Source organism: Podarcis vaucheri (genome assembly GCF_965113315.1).
Source record: "Podarcis vaucheri genome assembly, chromosome: 4".
Lineage (NCBI taxonomy): Eukaryota > Metazoa > Chordata > Lepidosauria > Squamata > Lacertidae > Podarcis > Podarcis vaucheri.
The window spans coordinates 5,065,866-5,086,370 of NC_138762.1; the positions used below are offsets into that span (position 1 = coordinate 5,065,866).

General features: G+C 44.1%; 3 protein-coding genes across 9 annotated transcripts in view; 1 reads left to right on the forward strand and 2 right to left on the reverse strand.

Moving 5' to 3' along the window:
- The window catches only part of LOC309530344 (uncharacterized protein), a 187,212-nt gene extending 186,959 nt beyond the window's left edge, over positions 1-253 (reverse strand). Inside the window, exon 1 of the mRNA XM_082219227.1 lies at positions 202-253. The gene's annotated coding sequence lies outside the window, so the exon portion shown is untranslated. The remainder of the gene's footprint in view (positions 1-201) is intronic.
- The window catches only part of LOC309530321 (uncharacterized protein), a 275,292-nt gene that overhangs the window by 229,331 nt on the left and 25,456 nt on the right, over positions 1-20,505 (forward strand). The window lies entirely within an intron of this gene.
- On the reverse strand, positions 6,872-18,749 carry LOC309531563 (uncharacterized protein; the record flags this gene model as incomplete). Its single annotated transcript, XM_082221154.1, has 6 exons — positions 18,305-18,749; positions 16,618-17,110; positions 16,343-16,424; positions 15,975-16,057; positions 15,106-15,232; positions 6,872-8,682 (listed from the first exon to the last, which is right to left on the reverse strand). The coding sequence occupies exons 2-6, from the start codon at positions 17,017-17,019 to the stop codon at positions 6,872-6,874; spliced, it is 2,505 nt and encodes an 834-aa protein (XP_082077280.1). The 5' UTR covers positions 17,020-17,110; positions 18,305-18,749.

Consider the following 20,505-nt stretch of genomic DNA (forward strand, 5'->3'; position numbering starts at 1 on the left):
GGGGGGCGGAGGGTCAAATGAGTTTGGGATCCTCAGATCTGCAGGAAGGAGAGCGTGGCAGACCTGGCCCCTCCCTGGCAGGACCCTCTCCCCCCTGACTTTGGGTCCCCCCCCCGCAGGAGCAGATCAGGCCCCCCCAGGCCCCCTCCCCTGCTGCAGCCCTGGGACCCCCACCAGATCCCAGAGAGAGAGGAGACTCACCAGATCCCAGGAGGGGGCAGCGAGGCAGCCCTTGCAGGAGAAACACAGAAGCGGGAAATGAGGGGGGGGGCCTTGGCTCTGGAGGACCAGCCCCCCCTTGCTTCCTGGCCTCTCTAGGAAGGCAGCTCAGTTCCCTTTAACCCTTGCCAAGCCGAGTCCCTCCAGCTCAGCCCTCTCTCGCTTGGCAGAACCTCAGGTTTTTATTTTTTTTTTATGCATTTAGGGGGGCAGCTGCCAATGCCCAGATATCCTTTTGGAGCGCGAGGCTCTTGGCTGGACTCTGAGCATCTCCCTCCCTTGTCCAGAAACCAGAGGAAGAGCCTGCAGGGAAAAGGGCTTTGCAGGAGGCAAGGAAGCTCCTCCTGGAATTCAGGAGTGGAGAGAGAGGAGGGGATCCCAGGGTCATCTAGTCCAACCCGAAGCAAGAGGGGGCCGGGTCTAGTTCCCTAAACAGGCAGCCCTGTTTAATAGGTTATTGTATTTTAGTGTTTGATTGGAAGCCGCCCAGAGTGGCTGGAGAAACCCAGCCAGATAGGCAGGGTATAAATAATATATTATTATTATTATTATTATTATTATTATTATTATTATTATTATTATTATTATTATTATTACAACCCCCAGCAAGGCAGGAATCTCAGCTGAAGCATCCATGGCAGATGGCCGTCCAATCTCTGCTGAGAAACCTCCAAGGAAGGAGAGTCCACCACCTCCCCAGGGAGACCTTTCCCCTGCCAAAATGAGTAATAATGAGTAATAAATTAAATGAGTAATGATTTCTTATGGATGCTTTTCATACTAATATACAAAAGTATGCCATTTCCCTTTCCAGAAATGGATGGTTGTTGTTATTATGTTTAGGGAAGCTTTGAATATTTGATGGACAATTGTATTTTAATATTTTGTTGGAAGCCGCCCAGAGTGGCTGGGAAACCCAGCCAGATGGGTGGGGTATAAATTATTGTTGTTATTATTATTATTATTGATCAGGTGAGTGTTCTCCTTTCAAAGAGGCAGGTGGAATCTCCACGGTTGCTAATAGCATAACCTTGAAAGTGCAGGGAAATATGGGGAGCCCTAGAGCATCTGCTTGGCATGCAGAATGTCCCAGGGTCAACCCCTGACATCTCCTGCCAGGGCTGGACGAAATCCCTGCCTGAAACTCTGGGGAGCTGCTGCCAGTCAGTGTAGACCAGGGGTCCTCAATCTATGTTCCCTGGGCCAAATCCAGCCCGCCAGGGTCATGAATCTGGCCTGCACGGCCATTTCAGAACCCGCCAAGTGTCCGAGGCTGAAAGCATCTCGCTGCCCGCTCAGTCAATCCTCGCTCAGCACTGAGGTACATGCCACTGGTGTGGTGGCAGCTCTACCAATGAAAGGCCAGGGGGTTTCGCCCGGGAACGGGGAAGTGTTGTCTTTTGGCTTGAAGAGTGAAGTTCAGGTTGGCGGAGGAAGGCAGACTTCAGTTTCGTTACGTAGAGGTTTACTTTAAAAGTGGGGAAAGGAACGCTCATTCATCTACAGTGGTACCTCGGGTTACATACTTAATTCGTTCCGGAGGTCCGTTATTAACCTGAAACTGTTCTTAACCTGAAGCACCACTTTAGCTAATGGGGCTCCTGCTGCCGCTGCACCGCCATAGCACGATTTCTGTTCTCATCCTGAAGCAAAGTTCTTAACCTGAAGCACTATTTCTGGGTTAGCAGAGTCTGTAACCTGAAGAGTATGTAACCCAAGGTACCACTGTATAATCCTATTTCTGTGAATGGTGCAGCGGTCTTTCCACTCATGTGGTTTACATGCTCTGAAAGTTGGGATCTGTTTGGATATTTAAATTTTAAAAGGATGGAGCGGAACTAGATATTGATCATCTCTTTGGCCTGGGGAGCCACATTCTGGTTGAAGGAGGCCAGGATTGGGCCCCAAGGCCTGGGATGTCCCTCCTCCCCTGCAGTAGGAGTTGGAATCCAGGAGAAAACTCTTGGAATAGCCTTGCCAGGTGCTCAGGGACGGACTCACCTGTCCCCATGTCCTTCTCTTTGCAGATGTGCTGTCGGTTGCACATCCCTCCTCCAGGGGTGAGTATTGGAGAGAACCAGAGCAGGGACTCAGACCTGCCCTCCTTGCCCCCCACTCTGCACTCTCGGATGTGGAGAAGCCCTCCCTTTGTGAGGAACTGACAGCCTGACTTTTGCCTTTCAGCTGCTGGAGGAAGATCAGCTGTCCCTGCAGGAGGTGATCCTGAACTGCCAGGCAGCTCAGCTCAGGGGGCTCTGAACCCAGAACTGCTCCAAGCAGGAGATGGCCAAAGCCATCCTGGTGAGTGATGGGTGGTGTGGGAGACCCCCATGGGGAAGTGGGGGAGAGAGGGGCTTTGGGGAAGGGGTTGTCCGTCTGCCGGAGAGGAGGACCATACTGGCCTAGGTTCACGTATCCCTTTTGAAAGGGGAATCATCTGAGGGACTTCCTGTAAACATCTGGGTCAGGAATGCTGTTCCTGGAATGGACAAACACACAAGACGTAACCAGCTGTGCAATCACATAAACAATACTCTTCTATATATTCTTATCACAATATCAAATGTTTACGTTGCACATAAACAACATATAAAGTGCAATAATATAGACGGAAGTCCGCAATAAATCAGTTCATTCATAGAGACCAAATGTCTGCTAATTTCTGTTCCGCATGTGTTCATAAAGTTCAAATTGGAGACTACTACAAGTTCCACAGTGTTGACAAAGAAACATAGCTGTCAACTGTCAGATTTGAAAATAAGGGATCAGCAGCCTCACCTGTCCTGGAGACTGTCTACGGGATATCTAACAATCCGGGATAGCAGCGGGAAACGGCGCTGGAACAAGGGAATTTCCCGCAAAAAAAGAGGGAAGGTTGACAACTATGGAAGGATTTCCAGAATAATGCCTTGTTTTGCTCTCATGGACTTCATCAGTAGTACATAGTCTAAGTAACAGAAATGAACATAATGTCGCAATTCATCATATTTTAACAAATTAAGAAAGCTGTGTATGGATAAAGTTTGTTTTACATTTGTTGTTTTAAAGGGGTCACTTAAAGAAGAAAACCTTGCAGCTGCAGATTTCTGTCACCTGTAACGAAAATCAATGCTGCGCCTGTCTATATACATTGTAAGAGTTGTTGTTCACTGCAGAAACCACTGTGTTAAAAGTTCCATTATCTGGAGACTTCATATATGGTATGTACTGTTATAGCACAATTGTTTTTATAATTTTAATTTGTTAAATGATCTAGTGGTCGATCCACAACTCTGGTCACTGCTCCCTGAGAAAAGCTCAAGAACTCTGGGCAAAGACAATGGGTAGATCACTGGGAGTATTTTTATTACTGGGAGTAGATCTCAGTCTCTTGGAAGTTCTGGCATTGTGGCTAGTTCAAGGTACAAGCACAACTTTAATTGCCACTCATCTTTTGTTGATATTAACTCATTTTCCAGTATTTTGCTATTAACATCCTACCCATTGTGGTCGTGTAAAGAAACACTCTTTTATTTTCATTTGGGATGCTTATCGTTAGAATGTTAAATAGGAAAGCTTTGGTTTTCTTTAAAATAAATAGCATTTATTTTATTTTATTTTATTTTCCCTTTGGGGACATGTTCACATGTGGAATAAGGTTCCCTCGTTTTGTCTGCATCTCCAATGCTTACAGCTGATATTTATTTATTTTGACCGATTTGTTTGTTTGTTTTTAAATAATTTTTATTGAATGATTTTATGTTACAAAAAACATTACAACCATACTACCACAAAATAGAATTGAGAAATAACAATTACATACATCAATATTTTGTTTGTTATTTGTTGTTTACTGTCTTATTTCCTCCCAAACATTCTATACAAAACACACTCCCGCAGAAACACAAAAAATACAATAAAATAAATAGTGATAATAATGAAAATAAATATTTTCCCCCTTTTATCTTACAAAATATTTTCTTCAGTTTTGACTTCCTATCAAGTCCCTTTGCATATATTTTAACTTACAATTGAATGTACACAAAATAATAAACCTTTATATATAAATTTTCCAATAGATTCTGAAAACATAATAAATCCTTAATGGTTGTCCACCTTCTTTTAGTTCCTTTATCACTCGAATGCGAGCACGGAGTCAAAACTATTATTGTATTTTTGAACATATCTTCTATAACCATCCCAGTTTTCCGCGATTTTTTGCTTTCAGTTTTCTCTGAGTTTACTAGTCAATTGAGCCGTCTCCACCAATTCCTGTAATTTGATTTGACAATCTGTTATTTTTGGAGCCTCCTGATCTTTCCATCCCTTGGCAACGAGTATTCGATGTCCATTCTCAAATATGTTCTTCAATGTACCAAGCAAACACATATATCAATATATAAACCACATGTCCAAAACCCAGAAGAAAAGTCCTAAAGCCATTTTGACTCTTTCACTCACCTCAAATATTTCTCTACAAGGTCAAAGGAAATGCAGAAACCTCCCCATTGTCTCTGTCCTCACAAATCCTGCCTTAAGGGCACATTTAAGGTGTGAATAGAGTGAGCCTGTGACCTGGCTCAGGAATGAAGTATTATCATTACAAAAGAATGGCCAGCCTCCCCAGGTCATCCAGTCAAGTGACCATTAACAGGTAACCTGGCAGAAAGGGTAAAAACAACACACTTCCACTGCGACCAGTGCTTTCCCCATCATCTAGCAGAGTTTGCGAACAGCGATGTGGCCTGTGTGAAGAAAGCTCAGGCATGCAGAAAAAGACTCCGTACGCAGCTTCTTTCTAATCTAAGAAGCTTTATTGTACAGCGGCAAAATAAATCAGCAGTCCGGGAGAAAGAGCTGACATGCTGTCTCTCCCCTTCAAAGCAAAACAGAAAGTAAAGTATTTCACATTACAAAGTGTACAAACCCCCGTATGTGAACACACCCCCAGCGACAGGATATAACTTCCCGAGCTATTAACCCTATATAAGCTCTGGGTCTCCTCACACCCCCTCTCATCCTGTACCGCTGGGGTGAATGTAAGCACTACCACTTACCCCAAACCCAACCCTTCACAGAACTCGCCCTGTTTTTGGAAGCTCAAAGTTTAGTGAACCCATCTGCCAGATTCTTCTGGCTCGGACAGTACTTCAGCTTCACTAAGCCTGTCTGAACACTCTGACATGCATTTTGGAAACATATGTCCAAATGTTTGGTTCTGGACATAAAGTGTCCAGACTCTGCTAACTTCAAACAGGGTTGATTGTCTTCCCAAATGGTGATGGGCAAGCAACACTCTCCACAGATCTCTTGGACCAAACACTTTAGAACTCTAGTTCCCTACAAAGCTCTGACAATGCACTGAATTCAGTTTCTGGTTTTTTTACAAATGTCAATTTGAACATTTTTTTTCAATTCATTATATATCATTTCAGACAATTTTTTAACTTCTCTACATTTCCACCACATAGGATAAAAAGTCTCTTCTTTTTCTTTACATTTCCAACATATGTTTGACTCGGTTTTATATATTTTTGCTTTCTGTACTGGTGTAATATACCATCTATACATTTTCCAACTGCAGTGGTACCTCGGGTTAAGTACTTAATTCATTCTGGAGGTCCGTTCTTAACCTGAAACTGTTCTTAACCTGAAGCACCACTTTAGCTAATGGGACCTCCTGCTGCTGCCGCAGCGCTGGAACATAATTTCTGTTCTCATCCTGAAGCAAAGTTCTTAACCTGAGGTACTATTTCTGGGTTAGTGGAGTCTGTAACCTGAAGTGTATGCAACCTGAAGCGTATGTAAACTAAGGTACCACTGTAGTTTCCTTTCAAAAGATAACAGTCTGTAAATTTCAAAATTCTTTTCCACAATTTTCCCCAGTCCTCAAATTGTATGTTATGTCCTATATCTTGTGCTCATTTGATCATGACCGATTTGACCTCCTCATCTTTTGTTCCCTATTCTAGCAAAATACTATACACTTTCTTCAGCACCTGCACTTCTTCTATAATTACCTGTTGAATTCTAGAAAATGTATAACTAAACCTTTTCTTATTACCTTCCTTGTATACCTAATGTAATTGTTTGTAGTGTAACCAACTCTGCAAATGATCTTTTATTTCCTCATATTCTTTTAATTACCATTTCCCTTCAGCAAATCTATGTACATAGGCCATGTCCCCTTTTTCTCTCTCTCCTGTATGAATTCTCTGATGGGAAAACAGAGAGGAGCTTTTACTGAAGCTCTTTCCACATTCCACACACTAATAGGGTGTTGGATTCTTCAAGACTTATCAGAGGAAACTGGCCACTCTCCAGGCACTCGGCTTGAGCTCCTTGTTGACCTCCCCGTCTGCGTCTCCCGGCAGGATACAGGCTAGGTCACTATCAGCGATCTTCCTCAAGCGTGAGAAGAACACACCACTCTTCCCTCCTCCCTGCCTCCCCCAGGGAGGGGAAAGAGACAGACAGAAATGTATTTACATGTCTTTATTTCTGTCTTTGCAGCAGTACAGAGAAACGCATCTGCACTCATCAGACTCCAACAGTAGAGAGATAAACTCCACCCCTGTACTTCCAGTACAGGTCAAAAGACACTCTGAGCTAACATCCGGTGCTCAGTACAGTGAATAGACTGCCCCTCCCCCCCCGGTACAATCCCAAACATTCACATCCTGTTTTGCTTTCCAGCCACCTGCAGCTCGCTCTCGCATTGCTGCTTTTCCGTAACATAGGGTGTCCACCCTGTATGAATTCTTTGATGGGAAGTGAGATGGGACCTCTGACTGAAGTTCTTTCCACATTCCACACATTGATATGGTTTCTCCCCTGTATGAATTCTCTGATGGGAAGTGAGAGAGGAGCTCTTCCTGAAGCTCTTTCCACATTCCACACACTGATAGGGTTTCTCCCCTGTATGAATTCTTTGATGGGAAGTGAGAGAGGAGCTATCAGTGAAGCTCTTTCCACATTCCACACAATGATAGGGTTTCTCCCCTGTATGAATTCTTTGATGGGAAGTGAGAGAGGAGCTCTTCCTGAAGTTCTTTCCACATTCCATGCACTGATATGGTTTCTCCCCTGTATGAATTCTTTGATGGGAAGTAAGAGAGGACCTCTGATTGAAGCTCTTTCCACATTCCACACACTGATAGGGTTTCTCCCCTGTATGAATTCTCTGATGCTTAGTGACATTGGAGCTCTTCCTGAAGCTCTTTCCACATTCCACACACTGATAGGGTTTCTCCCCTGTATGAATTCTTTGATGGGAAGTGAGAGAGGAGCTATCAGTGAAGCTCTTTCCACATTCCACACACTGATAGGGTTTCTCCCCTGTATGAATTCTTTGATGGGAAGTGAGAGTGCAGCTCTTCCTGAAGTTCTTTCCACATTCCACACACTGATAGGGTTTCTCCCCTGTATGAATTCTTTGATGGGAAGTGAGACTGTGGCTGTGAGTGAAGCTCTTCCCACATTCCACACACTGATAGGGTTTCTCCCCTGTATGAATTCTTTGATGGGAAGTGAGAGAGGAGCTTTGAGTGAAGCTCTTTCCACATTCCACACACTGATAGGGTTTCTCCCCTGTATGAATTGTTTCATGGGAAGTGAGAGAGGAGCTCTGAGTGAAATTCTTTCCACATTCCACACACTGATAGGGTTTCTCCACTGTATGAACTTTTTGATGGGAAGTGAGTTTAGAGCTATCAGTGAAGCTCTTTCCACATTCCACACACTGATATGGTTTCTCCCCTGTATGAATTCTTTGATGGAAAGTGAGAGAGGAGCTCTGAGTGAAATTCTTTCCACATTCCACACACTGATACGGTTTCTCCCCTGTATGAATTATTTGATGGGATGTGAGAGAGGAGCTCTTCCTGAAGCTCTTTCCACATTCCACACACCGATAGGGTTTCTCCCCTGTATGAATTCTTTGATGGGAAGTGAGAGAGGAGCTATGCGTGAAGCTCTTTCCACATTCCACACACTGATAGGGTTTCTCCCCTGTATGAATTCTTTGATGGGAAGTGAGAGAGGAGCTATGCGTGAAGCTCTTTCCACATTCCACACACTGATAGGGTTTCTCCCCTGTATGAATTCTTTGATGGGAAGTGAGACTGTGGCTGCGACTAAAGCTCTTTCCACATTCAAAGCACTGAAAAGGTTTCTCCCCTGTATGAATTCTTTGATGGGAAGTGAGATCGCAGCTCCTCCGGAAGCTCTTTCCACATTCTACACACTGATACAGTTTCTTTCCTGTATGAATTCTTTGATGGGAAGTGAGAGAGGAGCTCTGACTGAAGGTCTTTCCACATTCCATGCATTGATATAGTTTCTTTCCAAGGAAATTTTGTTGATGGGAAGTCAAATAGGAGCTCTGACTGAAAGTTTCCCCACACTCCAAATTTTTACATGGCTGCTCCTCTCTGGGGATTTTGTCGTAGTCACCTTTGTTCTCGATTTCCAATTCATCACCATCTGCAATGGAAACAAAAAGGGATTAGAGCCTCAGGAACAAATGGAGAAGATCTGAAGGGAGTTGGCTGTGTGTTCATTACCTGTGTTGTTTGTTTATTATGAGATTCTGATGAGTTGTTGAATGTTGCTTTGTTAAAGAGTCGTGGTCAAAATTGTGGACGACTTCCGGAAAAAAGTGTATTTCAGAGGTTTGATGGCTCAGAACACCACTTCTTTTGGAGTAATATCATAAAATTATATATCAATGGAAAGATAATTTAATCAAGAATGTAATCCAACAAAGTTTGTTCAATTACCTGTATTTTATCAAACGTTATAGCCAGTAACCAAAAAAGGAAGCACAACTTGCTTAGGTTCACTTTTTTCAGTGTGTTATGTGATTGCTATCAAGTTGGTTGGTTTTTTGTGTTCTTTCATTTAGTGAGGTTGTAAAACATAATAAAATTATAGAAATGGCACAAAGAGTTGACTGGTCACCCAGAAAGCGATGTAAGATTCTAATATTAAGTGAACAAGGCTACAGTTATGAAGAAATTAGATGAAAGATTGGGGAAAACAAAACCAAAGCTGGCCTTTCTATATTTTTGAAGGGGTATAAGGAGACTCAGTCACTACAAAATCTGACTGGTAAAGGCAGGAAAAGGTGCACAAAGGCAAGTGACGATCAAAGAATGGAGAGACTGTCCCTACATGACAGAAGAAAATCATCTGGGTGTATACAAGATGACATGGCGCAATTTAATGGGAAGTTGAGTGCAAGGACTGGTCTAAATGTTAGAATTCTAAGGAAAAAGCCATTGTTATCTCTCAAGCATAGGTTGAAAAGATTAAACCCATGTTAACTGGACAGCGGAACAATGGGACACTACCTTGCTTGGTAGTGATGGCATGAAATACGCAAGTTTCTTTAATTGGGCAAGAGGCGAAGAATCAGGGAAGATTTACATCCTACTTGCCTTACACCGACTGTGAAACACCCAGACACTGTGATGATCTGGGGTTGTATGGCAGCAGAAGGTGTGGGCAGAATTTGCGTCATTAATGGGAATGTTGAGCCCAAACTGAAGCGTTCCACAAGTGATCTTTTCCCAGATACTGAAGCATTTCTATATATATTTATACAAATCTTCCTTCCTTCCTTCCTTCCTTCCTTCCTATTTCAACAGGATTCAGTTCCATGAATGTTCCATGCTGTGTGCAAAAGGTGCTTTAAAGATAATCCTATTGCACTGCTGGAATGGCTTGGGAATAGCCCAAACATTAACCCAATCAGAAATCTATGGCGCCAACTGTGGTGTTTGTACTGAGCCCCCAGTCATCTCACGGACTATTGAACCGTACTCCACTAATCCGCTGCCACCAACCAGTTGGCCAGTTAAAGCAAAATGGAATCCAGCATAGATGGGAATTTCCAGAAGGAATTTCCTTCTATTACAAAGACGAGGTTCAAACTAAGTAGCCTTCAGGACCTGGAAAAATTCTCCAGAAGATATGATAAAGAAACCAGAAAAAGGCTCTGAAAATACTTTCATAGAATGTGAATGGACTTAAAAATAAAAATAAAAGGCACAAAATCAAACCTGTCTTGATTAAACGGAATTTAGATATAACCTGTTTACAGGAAACACATGTCGCAAGGAAACATAAGAGGATTTTAAGAACTAAGAGATTGGGGAAAGACTTTATTGCCTCAGACACAAACAAAAAAAGAGGGGTTGTATTGTACATAATGGAGAAATATGACCCAAAATTAATTTATAAAGATGAGGAGGGGAAAGTGCTGATAGTGCAAATTACGTTCCAGGGGGGAAAGGTAATCATTGTGGGAATCTACGCACCTAATGACAAAAAAGCCGACTTTTATTCGAAGCTCAATGAAACATTATCAGAATTTTTGGATCAGAGCGTGATAGTAATGGGGGATTTCAACAGTGTGGTTATTCCAGATTTGGATAGATCAACGAAAAGGTGAGACACAAATGAAGGTAAACTACCAAAAACATATTTTGATATATCAGACACTATGGGGCTAACAGATATTTGGAGACTTAGAAATCCCACAACAAAACAGTTCACATTCTTTCCAGGTTCAAATCCAAGCTTTGGTAGAAAAAATTACATTTGGACTTCTAATGAATTGGTGCCAAGAATTTCCAAAATTGAGATTCTCCCAAGGACATTATCAGAACATAATTTGTTATATTTAGAGTTAAAAGGAAAAGACCCTTCATCATTCAGATGGAGCATGAATGAAAGTTTATTCAATGGCCAAAAGACAGTAAATTAGGCAAAAGAGACAATTACAGAATAAGTGGAATTTAAACAAAGGAACACCCATTGAAACAGTATGAGATGCACGTAAAGCTGTAATGAGAGGATTTCTGATTCAAAATAACAGTTTTCAGAAAAGTGGAAGGGAGAAGAAGAAAGAAGGAATCCTGTCCCATCTCATGGAGAATGAGAGACTGCTGAAATAAAACCAAAAGATGAGCTAATAAGACAAAATATTAAATTGTTGCAGACTCAGTTCTTCTCTATGTTGGTGAGTCAGGATGTAGAGTGGAAAACAAAAACAATGAGACAAAGGAATTCTGAATCCGCCAACAAAACTGGAAAATTATTGGCATGGCAATTAAAGGCAAGATAAAAACAAAACACAATTTGTAAGATAAGAGAGGCAGAAAACATCATTGAAGACCCCCCAAAAATTAGAAAGACCTTTCTGAAATTTTATAAAGAATAGTATAAGACAGAAAGAAGATGGCAAGAAAATAGAAAAGTCATCAATTACAGCAGATCCCCCCAGGAGAAAAGGAACAATTAAACCAGATAATTACAGAACAAGAAATTGAGAAGGCGATAAAGAGAATGAAGATAGGGAAAGCTCCAGGCCCTGACGGCATTCCGGCAAAATATTATAAGGCACTAGGTGGACCATTATTACCTGTGCTGTGTGAGGTTATGAATAACATTTTGAAGGAAGAGAAAATTCCAAATACCTGGAAAGAGGCGTACATCACTTTAATCCCAAAGAAAGATACAGATGGTGTGAGTGTTAAAAATTATAGATCTATTTCCTTATTGAACAATGACTATAAATTATTTGTGGATGTGCTGGCGGACAGATTAAAAAAACTTTTAAAGGAAGTAATACATAAAGATCAAGCTGGTTTCCTACCAGGGCGACAACTGAAGGACAATGTTAGGAACATAGTGGCTATAATTGAGTACTTGGGAGTCTAGAAATGATAAACAAGCGGCCTTGGTGTTCATTGATGCAGAGAAAGCATTTGATAATGTTTCGTGGTGGTTTATGAAAGAAAACCTAAAAACAATGGGAATAGAAATGTTTTTGAAAGGTATTGAGGCTATATAAAGGTAAAGGTACCCCTGCCCGAACGGGCCAGTCTTGACAGACTGTGGGGTTTGTGCGCCCATCTCACATCTATTGGCCGGGGGCCAGCGCTGTCCGGGGACACTTCCGGGTCACGTGGCCAGCGTGACATCGCTGCTCTGGCGAGCCAGAGCCACACACGGAACGCCGTTTACCTTCCCGCTGGTAAGCGGTACCTATTTATCTACTTGCCCCCGGGGGTGCTTTTGAACTGCTAGGTGGGCAGGCGCTGGGACCGAGCAGCGGGAGCGCACCCCGCCGCGGGGATTCGAACCGCCGACCTTTCGATCGGCAAGCCCTAGGCGTTGAGGCTTTAGCCCACAGCGCCACCCGCGTCCCTGATTGAGGCTATATACTCAGAACAAAAAGCCAAACTTATTATAAATAATAATTTGTCTGACAACTTTGAAATCTCTAAAGGTACCAGGCAGGGTGTCCTTTGTCGCTCCTTTTGGAGGTATTAAACAAGAATTTGAGAGAAGTGTCAGAAATCAGAGGTATTAAGGTGGGATCGAAAGAGTTTAAAGTAAAAGCGTTTGCTGATGATTTAGTTTTAACATTCGAAGACCCAAAGAACAGTGTACAAAAAGCCCTAGAGAGAATGGAGGAATTTGGAAAAGTTGTGGGATTCAAACTCAATAGAAATAAGACCAAAATGCTGGTAAAAAATATGAATAAAGAAGAGACAGAGGAATTGCAACACAGGACAGGAATTATGGTGGTTAAGAAAGTGAAATACCTTGGAATTTGGTTGACAACAGGGGGGAAAATTGTATAAAGATAATTATGAAACCACATGGAGAGAGATTAAGAAGGATTTAGAAATTGGGAACAAATTATCCTTTTTGGGCAGAATATCGGTGATTAAGATGAACGTTTTACCTAGAATGTTGTTCTTATTCCAAACAATTCCATTGATTAAAGGGACAGGACAATGTAGAGAATGGCAAAAAATAGTGTCAAGATTTGTCTGGCAGGGAAAGAAGCCGAGGATCAAAATGAAAATGTTGATAGATGAAAAAGAAAGAGGTGGATTTGCCTTACCAGGTATGAATCTCCATTATGAAGCATCCTGTCTCGTATTGTTAAAGGAAAGGATAACATTGGAAAATACGGACCTATTGGATTTAGAAGGTCATGACAACAGGTACGGGTGGCACTCATACCTGTGGTATGATAAGGTAAAAGTTCATAAAGGTTTTTTAAACCATGTGATTAGAAGGTCAGTTTATGAAGTATGGGAAAGAAACAAATATTGATTGGAAAGAAAAACCCCATGGTGGATATCACCAATAGAGGTACTGACAGTTAAAAAAGTAAATATGGAAGGAAGGTGAGCCACCTATGAGGAAATTATTAGAAAAATGGAACAAGGGTAAAACTTAAACCATAAGAGTAAAGAGAGGGCATGTTTACAGGTTGGTTGCAATACCATCAGGTGAATGATATATTGAGTGAGGATAAAAGGAAAGCCGGGTTTAAGGATAAAAAAATCAAGATTTCAGTTAGAATTAGAGGAGGGCAGAGGTAGAATACTATCTAAGATATAGGATTTGTTATTAGAATGGTTTCAAAAGTTGAAGAGGTGAAAGAAGCAATGATAAAATGGGATATAGATTTTAGGCATACTATTGAACTGGATGCATGGCTAAAATTATGGAACAAAAGTATGAAATTCACAGCGTGTACGGCTTTAAAAGAAAATTCAATGAAGATGATATATAGCTGGCATTTGACACCAGTAAAACTGGCGAAAATGTATTGGATGAGGGATAAGAAATGCTGGAAATGTAAAAAGGTGGATGGAGACTTCTATCATATGTGGTGGACTTGTGATAAAGTCAAGAATTTTTGGGAGTTGATCTATAATGAACTTAAGAAAGTACTTAAATATACCTTTCCCAAAAAACAAAAAAACTTTTTTGTTGGGTTTGAAGGGGAAGGAGGTTAAGAAAACAGACCAAAGGCTATTTATGTACGCCACAGCTGCGGCAAGGAATATATTGGCCCCAAACTGGAAATTACAATAAGTTCCCACCATTGTGGAGTAGCAGACGAAAATGATGAACTACACGGAATTAGCCAAACTGACTGGCAGGATTCGGGATCAGGACGATCAGAGATTTCAGGAAAGTTGGAGTAAATGTACTGTGTACTTAAATGATAATTGTAAAAAATTTAAAAACCCTGGCAGGATTGAAATAACTCCTACAATGTATAAGACAGATACAAGGTTACAAATTAAAATACGCGACTGGAGAAAATAAGGGAGACCTGCTGCAGGGAAGGTGGGAAGTCGCAAGCTCGGCAGAGCTAAAAGTATATATGTGATTTAATGTATTGTAAAATGACTGTGTAAAGAAAACAATAAAAATTGGTTGGTAAAAAAAGAAGAAGTTAATGTTCTTTTTATATGGGATCAGATTATAATTATTTATGTTTCATGTTTATATATATGTTGGAAGCCGCCCAGAATGGCTGGAGGAACCCAGCCAGATGGGCAGGGTAGAAATAAAAAAATATTATTATTACTACAGTGGTACCTCGATTTAAGAACAGTCCTCTTCCAGAAAATTTGTAAACCGAGGTACCACTGTATCATCATCAGCAGCAGCATCATCATCACCACTGCTACTTTTCCTGAGATTCAATAAGTCTAGTTCTTCTCTGGGATGAATTTTGTTTGGCCCAGTCATGGCATCCCCTCCATCTCCAATGTCAGTCGTCTCTTTGGGTCAATCCAAGACTGACAGGAGCAAAAACAGAAAACCTGAAGCTACTTATCTTTCTGAAGCTGACATTGAATATGGCCTGGGCAGTTCAGACCAGCCCAATCGTGGTAGAAAAAGGAATAATTTGAAGAAGATTGTTCAAAGAAAAAACTGTAATTTACTGTTTATTGTGGGGGTGTTAGGTTCCCAGGTGTTGCAGGGGGCGCTGTTGAGCTCTGTGAAAATATATGAGATTGGTCACATAGAGGTATTTTTTGTATTCCCAGGCTGATATGACGATCCCACAGGGAGCCTTACCAAGAGAGGCCACGATCCCACGATTCTCCTCCATGACGTCCTTATGCAGAGCTCTCTGGTCAGGATCCAGCAATGCCCACTCCTCGTCCGTGAAACGAACAGCGACATCTTCAAAGCACACTTGATCCTAAAAGAAAAAGGGAAAAGTCCTCCTCTGAGACAGCAGAAATATGATCTGCTCCACAATGCTCTGTTGTTTCCTTCCTGTAAATTGCGGTGTTGTTTAAATAGGATTGCTTTGCTGCACATTTTATTTATGGATGCTTATTTTATTCTGCATTTTAATTATGGGTATTCGTCTTTGTGCAAATAGGTGGTACTCCACCTTGTGTTTTCAGGCCACTATTTGTTCTCATTTGTCCACTGTTTAGTGTTTAGAAACAAATTTTTGCATTCAGTTATCAATCTAGAAATAAAATAAGCCTCTTTTGGTCTTGGATGATCTAGCAGAGATTCCTGCATTGCAGGGGGTCTCCTGGGTCTGAGAGACAAGCAGGGAGGGTGGCTTCTAGCAAAAGGAGAGGGAGCCACCGGTGACTCCTTATCCTGACTCACCTCAGCCTCTCGACTTTCCTCTCCCACTCGCCTCCTTCCTCTTCTGCCTCTGATTCTGCACTGCATTCTGCCACAGAGTCTTCCAGCTCACTAAGCCCTGTTTCCCCTTCAGCTTCTGACACCTCCTCTTCCCAGACTTCTCCCTCTTCTCCCTCTAACCGCTCATCCTTCCTCCACCTCCACTCCTTCGGCTCTGAGCTATCTTCCCCTCCTGGTCCCCCGGCTGTTTCCTCCCACCACTCCTCTGTTCCTAACCAGTCCATGACATTGCTCCATCCCTCAGCCTCTGTCCCCACAAGGCAGCTTCCCCTGACCTGATCTGGTTCCACAGCCGCTGCTTCCCTTCTGCCCCCATGAAAAGGCAGATCAGGAGGTCTTGCCGGCATCCTTCTGCCACCTGCAAGAGAAAAAAGGTAAGCAGGATGCCAGGAGTGCCTGCTTCTCTCACAGGTGAAACAGGGCATCTCTAACTACAGATGGGCCTTTGAGAAAGACTTACCTACTGAGAGTATTTGGATGTTTGTGCCCATTTCATATGTTTGTTTGTGCAGAAATACATCTCCCCTCCTCTGGACCCTTGGTCCCAACTGTCTCCCCCCAAAACAAGATGAAAAGAACCCTCAGATGAGTTGGAAAACCAACAGAATGAGACCAAACAGAGAAAAACCACCTTCCTCCTTACCCAGTGGCCTGTCTCTGGTGTCCAACGGAGGCCTCTCTGCATCACAGGAATCCAGGTCCATTTCTGCAAAGAGATCCTTTCCCTGAGAAAGAAACAAGGATTCAAAAGAGTGGGGAGAAATACTAGAAAGAGAATGACAAAGACTTGAAGGGTGAGAGATCTCATTCCATGGATGCTTTTCCCAGAAAAAGGATGGGCCATCAGCAGACCATTATGGGATGTTCTCTGTCCTGTTTGGAGCCCCTTGGGAGTATCCAGAGGAAAGTCTCTCTCACCTGTTTTCTCTCCTCTGCCTGACTCAGGAGGAAACCTTCGGCCAGGGCCACCGCCTGGGAACTGGTCTCCGCTCCGCATTCCCTCACCCAGCTCTCCATCTCCGGGGGAAGGACAGCCAGGAACTGCTCCAAGATCACCAGGTCCAGCATCTCAGCTTTCGTGTGCCTTTCTGGCTTCAGCCACTGATGGTCAAGGTGGTAGAGTCGGCTGCAAACCTCTCGGGGTCCTTTGGCCTCCTGGAAGCAGAACTGCCTCAACTGCTGGCTCTGCACCTCTGAGCGGAGGGTGTCCTCCTCACCCAGGATCTTCTGCACAGAGTTTTCCCAGAATCCCCCACTGCTCCCAGTTTGGCTGGCATGGCCTCTTCCTGCTTCAGGGCCAGCTGAGTCTTGCTCATCCATCTGTGCTCTCAGGAAGCCTCTAAGAGATCAGAAGGAACCCTTTGGTCTTCTGCCAGGTTCTGCCCGTCTAAATGAGAAGCTCTAGCAAATCCTACAAAGCAAATACATTGTTCTGTTACAGAATTTGTAGGACAGGAGGGGAAATGGTTCCCTGAGCAAGCATGACTGCACCACATCCCAGACCATGAGCTATCTTTTTGAAAGAGAAGAAACAAGTCTCTAGCCTTCTAGCAATGCAAAATGTGGAGGCAACTGAAGGGATTTCTGAGAGATTAATCAACCTGGTTTCTCCATCCTTCCAGTCAATTGATGACGTCGGAACCTACTGACAAAGGAGTCGTTTCTATCTTGTGAATAATGGATGCTTGGTTCTAGTGGGGGTCCTCAGGAGTTGCCCCCCACACCTACACCCACTGCGCTGCTTCTGTCTCCTTTTCTTGCACTTGGGCTCTCTGCCACTATCAGAATAGACTTCTGGGGTGGGGTCCCTTTTTCTTTGCTCTGAGGGCCAGGTATGTATCTGGCCAACCCCCTGAGGGCCAAGTGGGCAGGGCCAAAGACATCTCCCTTGAAATTTAGGAGGGTAATTTTTTATTCTTATATTATTATCACTATTTCTATTAACGCACACACAGCCATTGATGCCAAGGTCCCTGGAGGCCCAGGGAGTAGCAGCGCCCATTTCCGGCTTGGCTGGTTTTCCAGCAACAATCCCTTTAGGGCAGAGAGGATGTGGTCCTGGGATGCCATGCTCTGGGTGCGAGGGGATGGCTGCAGTGGCCTCCGTGGGGAGCTGTCTGACTGGGAAACTGGTCCCCAATGCAGCAGGCAGACTCTGGGCTGGGATCCCTCTCTTTATCCCATCCCTTTCTCTCCCACCTTAACTTCCTCCCTCCCTGTGGGGTTTTTTTTGGGGGGGGGCTAGCCCACCTCCCCGTCCAGCTTTGGAAAACCATTTGCAGATGTTTCCTCTGTTGTGCAATGAGGCTGAGCGACGTCACACAGAGTTAAAGTCCCAGGGACTCCTTTGTTTTAAAGAAGGGAGATTTTTTCTGAAGAGGGGCGGGGGCGGAAGGCCAAATGAGTTTGGGATCCTCTGATCTGCAGGAAGGAGAGAGTTGCAAACCTGCCCCCTCCCTGGCAGGACCCTCTCCTCCCTGACTTGGGGTCCCCCCCCTGCAGGAGCAGATCTGGCCCCCCAGGCACCCTCCCCTGCTGCAGCCCTGGGACCCTCCCCCCCCCGTCTCCCCACTGCACCCTCTGGGGGGAGAGAGAGGAGACTCACCAGATCCCAGGAGGGGACAGAGAAGCAGCCCTTGCAGGAGAGACACAAAGCAACACCCCCCCCCCCTCCTTGCAGGAAAGGACTGAGGAGGGAGGGGCCTTGGCTCTGGAGGACCTGCCCCCCCTTGCTTCCTGTCCTCTCTAGGAAGGCAGCTCAGTTCCCTTTAACCCTTGCCAGGCCGAGAAATAAGTGTGTGGTGGAGTCTCCTCCTTTGGAGGTCTTTAAGCAGAGGCTTGACAACCATATGTCAGGAGTGCTCTGATGGTGTTTCCTGCTTGGCAGGGGGTTGGACTTGATGGCCCTTGGGGTCTATTCCAACTCTGGGATTCCATGAGTCCCTCCAGCTCAGCCCTCTCTCGCTTGGCAGATCCTCAGATTCTTATTATTTTTTATGGATTTTGGGGGGCTGATGCCCCCCTGGCTACACCAATGCCCAGATATCCTTTTAGGGGTGAAACCAGAGGAAGAGCTTGCAGGGAAAAGGGCTTTGCAGGAGGCAAGGAAGCTCCTCCTAGAATTCAGGAGTGGAGAGATAGGAGGGGATCCCAGGGTCATCTAGTCCAACCCCCAGCAATGCAGGAATCTCAGCTAAATGCAGGAATGCAGGAATCTCAGCTAAATGCAGGAATCTCAGCTAAAGCATCCATGGCAGATCCGATCTCTGCTTAGAAACCTCCAAGGAAGGAGAGTCCACCACCTCCCAAGGGAGACCTTTCCCCTGCCCAACTGCTCTTAGATGTCCCTCAAGGCAGCGGGTCCTGAGTTCTAGCCCTGCTGAAACCATTGCACTGGCGGCCAAGGAGGAATCCAGCGAAGTTCAAAAGAAATGAATCCTATTCTCATCATAAATGAGTAATACTTTCTTATGCACGCTTATGCATGCAACAAAAGTATGCCATTTCCCTTTCCAGAAATGCTTAATTGCTAATTCAATGGACAGAAAATGGATGGTTGTTGTTATTATGTTTAGGGAAGCTTTGAATATTTGATGGACTATTGTATTTTAATATTTTGTTGGAAGCCGCCCAGAGTGGCTGGGGAACCCAGCCAGATGGGTGGGGTATAAATTATTATTATTATTATTAATCAGGTGAGTGTCCTCCTTTCAAAAGAGGCAGGTGGAATCTCCACGGTTGCAAATAGCATAACGTTGAAAGTGCAGGGAAATATGGGGAGCCCTAGAGCATCTGCTTGGCATGCAGAATGTCCCAGGGTCAACCCCTGACATCTCCTCAAGGGCTGGACAAAATCCCTGCCTGAAACTCTGGGGAGCTGCTGCCAGTCAGTGTAGACCAGGGGTCCTCAAACTATGTCCCACGGGCCGAATCCAGCCCTCCAGGGTCGTGAATCTGGCCTGCACGACCATTTCAGAACCCGCCAAGTGTCCGAGGCTGAAAGCATCTCGCCACCCGCTCAGTCAGTCCCCATGCCGAGCTGAGGTATAACACCGGTTCTGAGAGATCGGCATTGGCTCCCACTACGTTTCCGAGCACAATTCAAAGTGTTGGTGCTGACCTTTAAAGCCCTAAACGGCCTCAGCCCAGCATACCCAAAAGAGCTTCACCACCCCCATTGTTCTGCCCGGACACTGAGGTCCAGCTCCAAGGGCCTTTAGGCGGTTCCCTCATTGCGAGAAGCAAAGCTACACGGAACCAGGCAGAGGGCCTTCTCGGTAGTGGCCCCCGCCCTGTGGAACGCACTCCCATCAGATGTCAAAGCGATAAACAACTACCTGACATTCAGAAGACATCTTAAGGCAGCCCTGTTCAGGGAAGTTTTAAATGTGTGACATTTTTGTGTATTTTTGGTTGCTGTGGAAGCCGCTTAGAGTGGCTGGGGAAACCCAGCCAGATGGGCGGGGTGCAAATAAATTATTATTATTATTATTATTATTATTATTATTATTATTATTAGTTGTTGTTGTTGTTTAGTCGTTTAGTCGTGTCCGACTCTTCGTGACCCCATGGACCAGAGCACGCCAGGCACTCCTGTCTTCCACTGCCTCCCACAGTTTGGTCAGACTCATGGAGATCTAGGAGTGTTGGTTGACCACAAACTTGACATGAGCCAACAGTGTGACGCGGCAGCTAAAAAAGCCAATGCAATTCTGGGCTGCATCAATAGGAGTATAGCATCTAGATCAAGGGAAGTAATAGTGCCACTGTATTCTGCTCTGGTCAGACCACACCTGGAGTACTGTG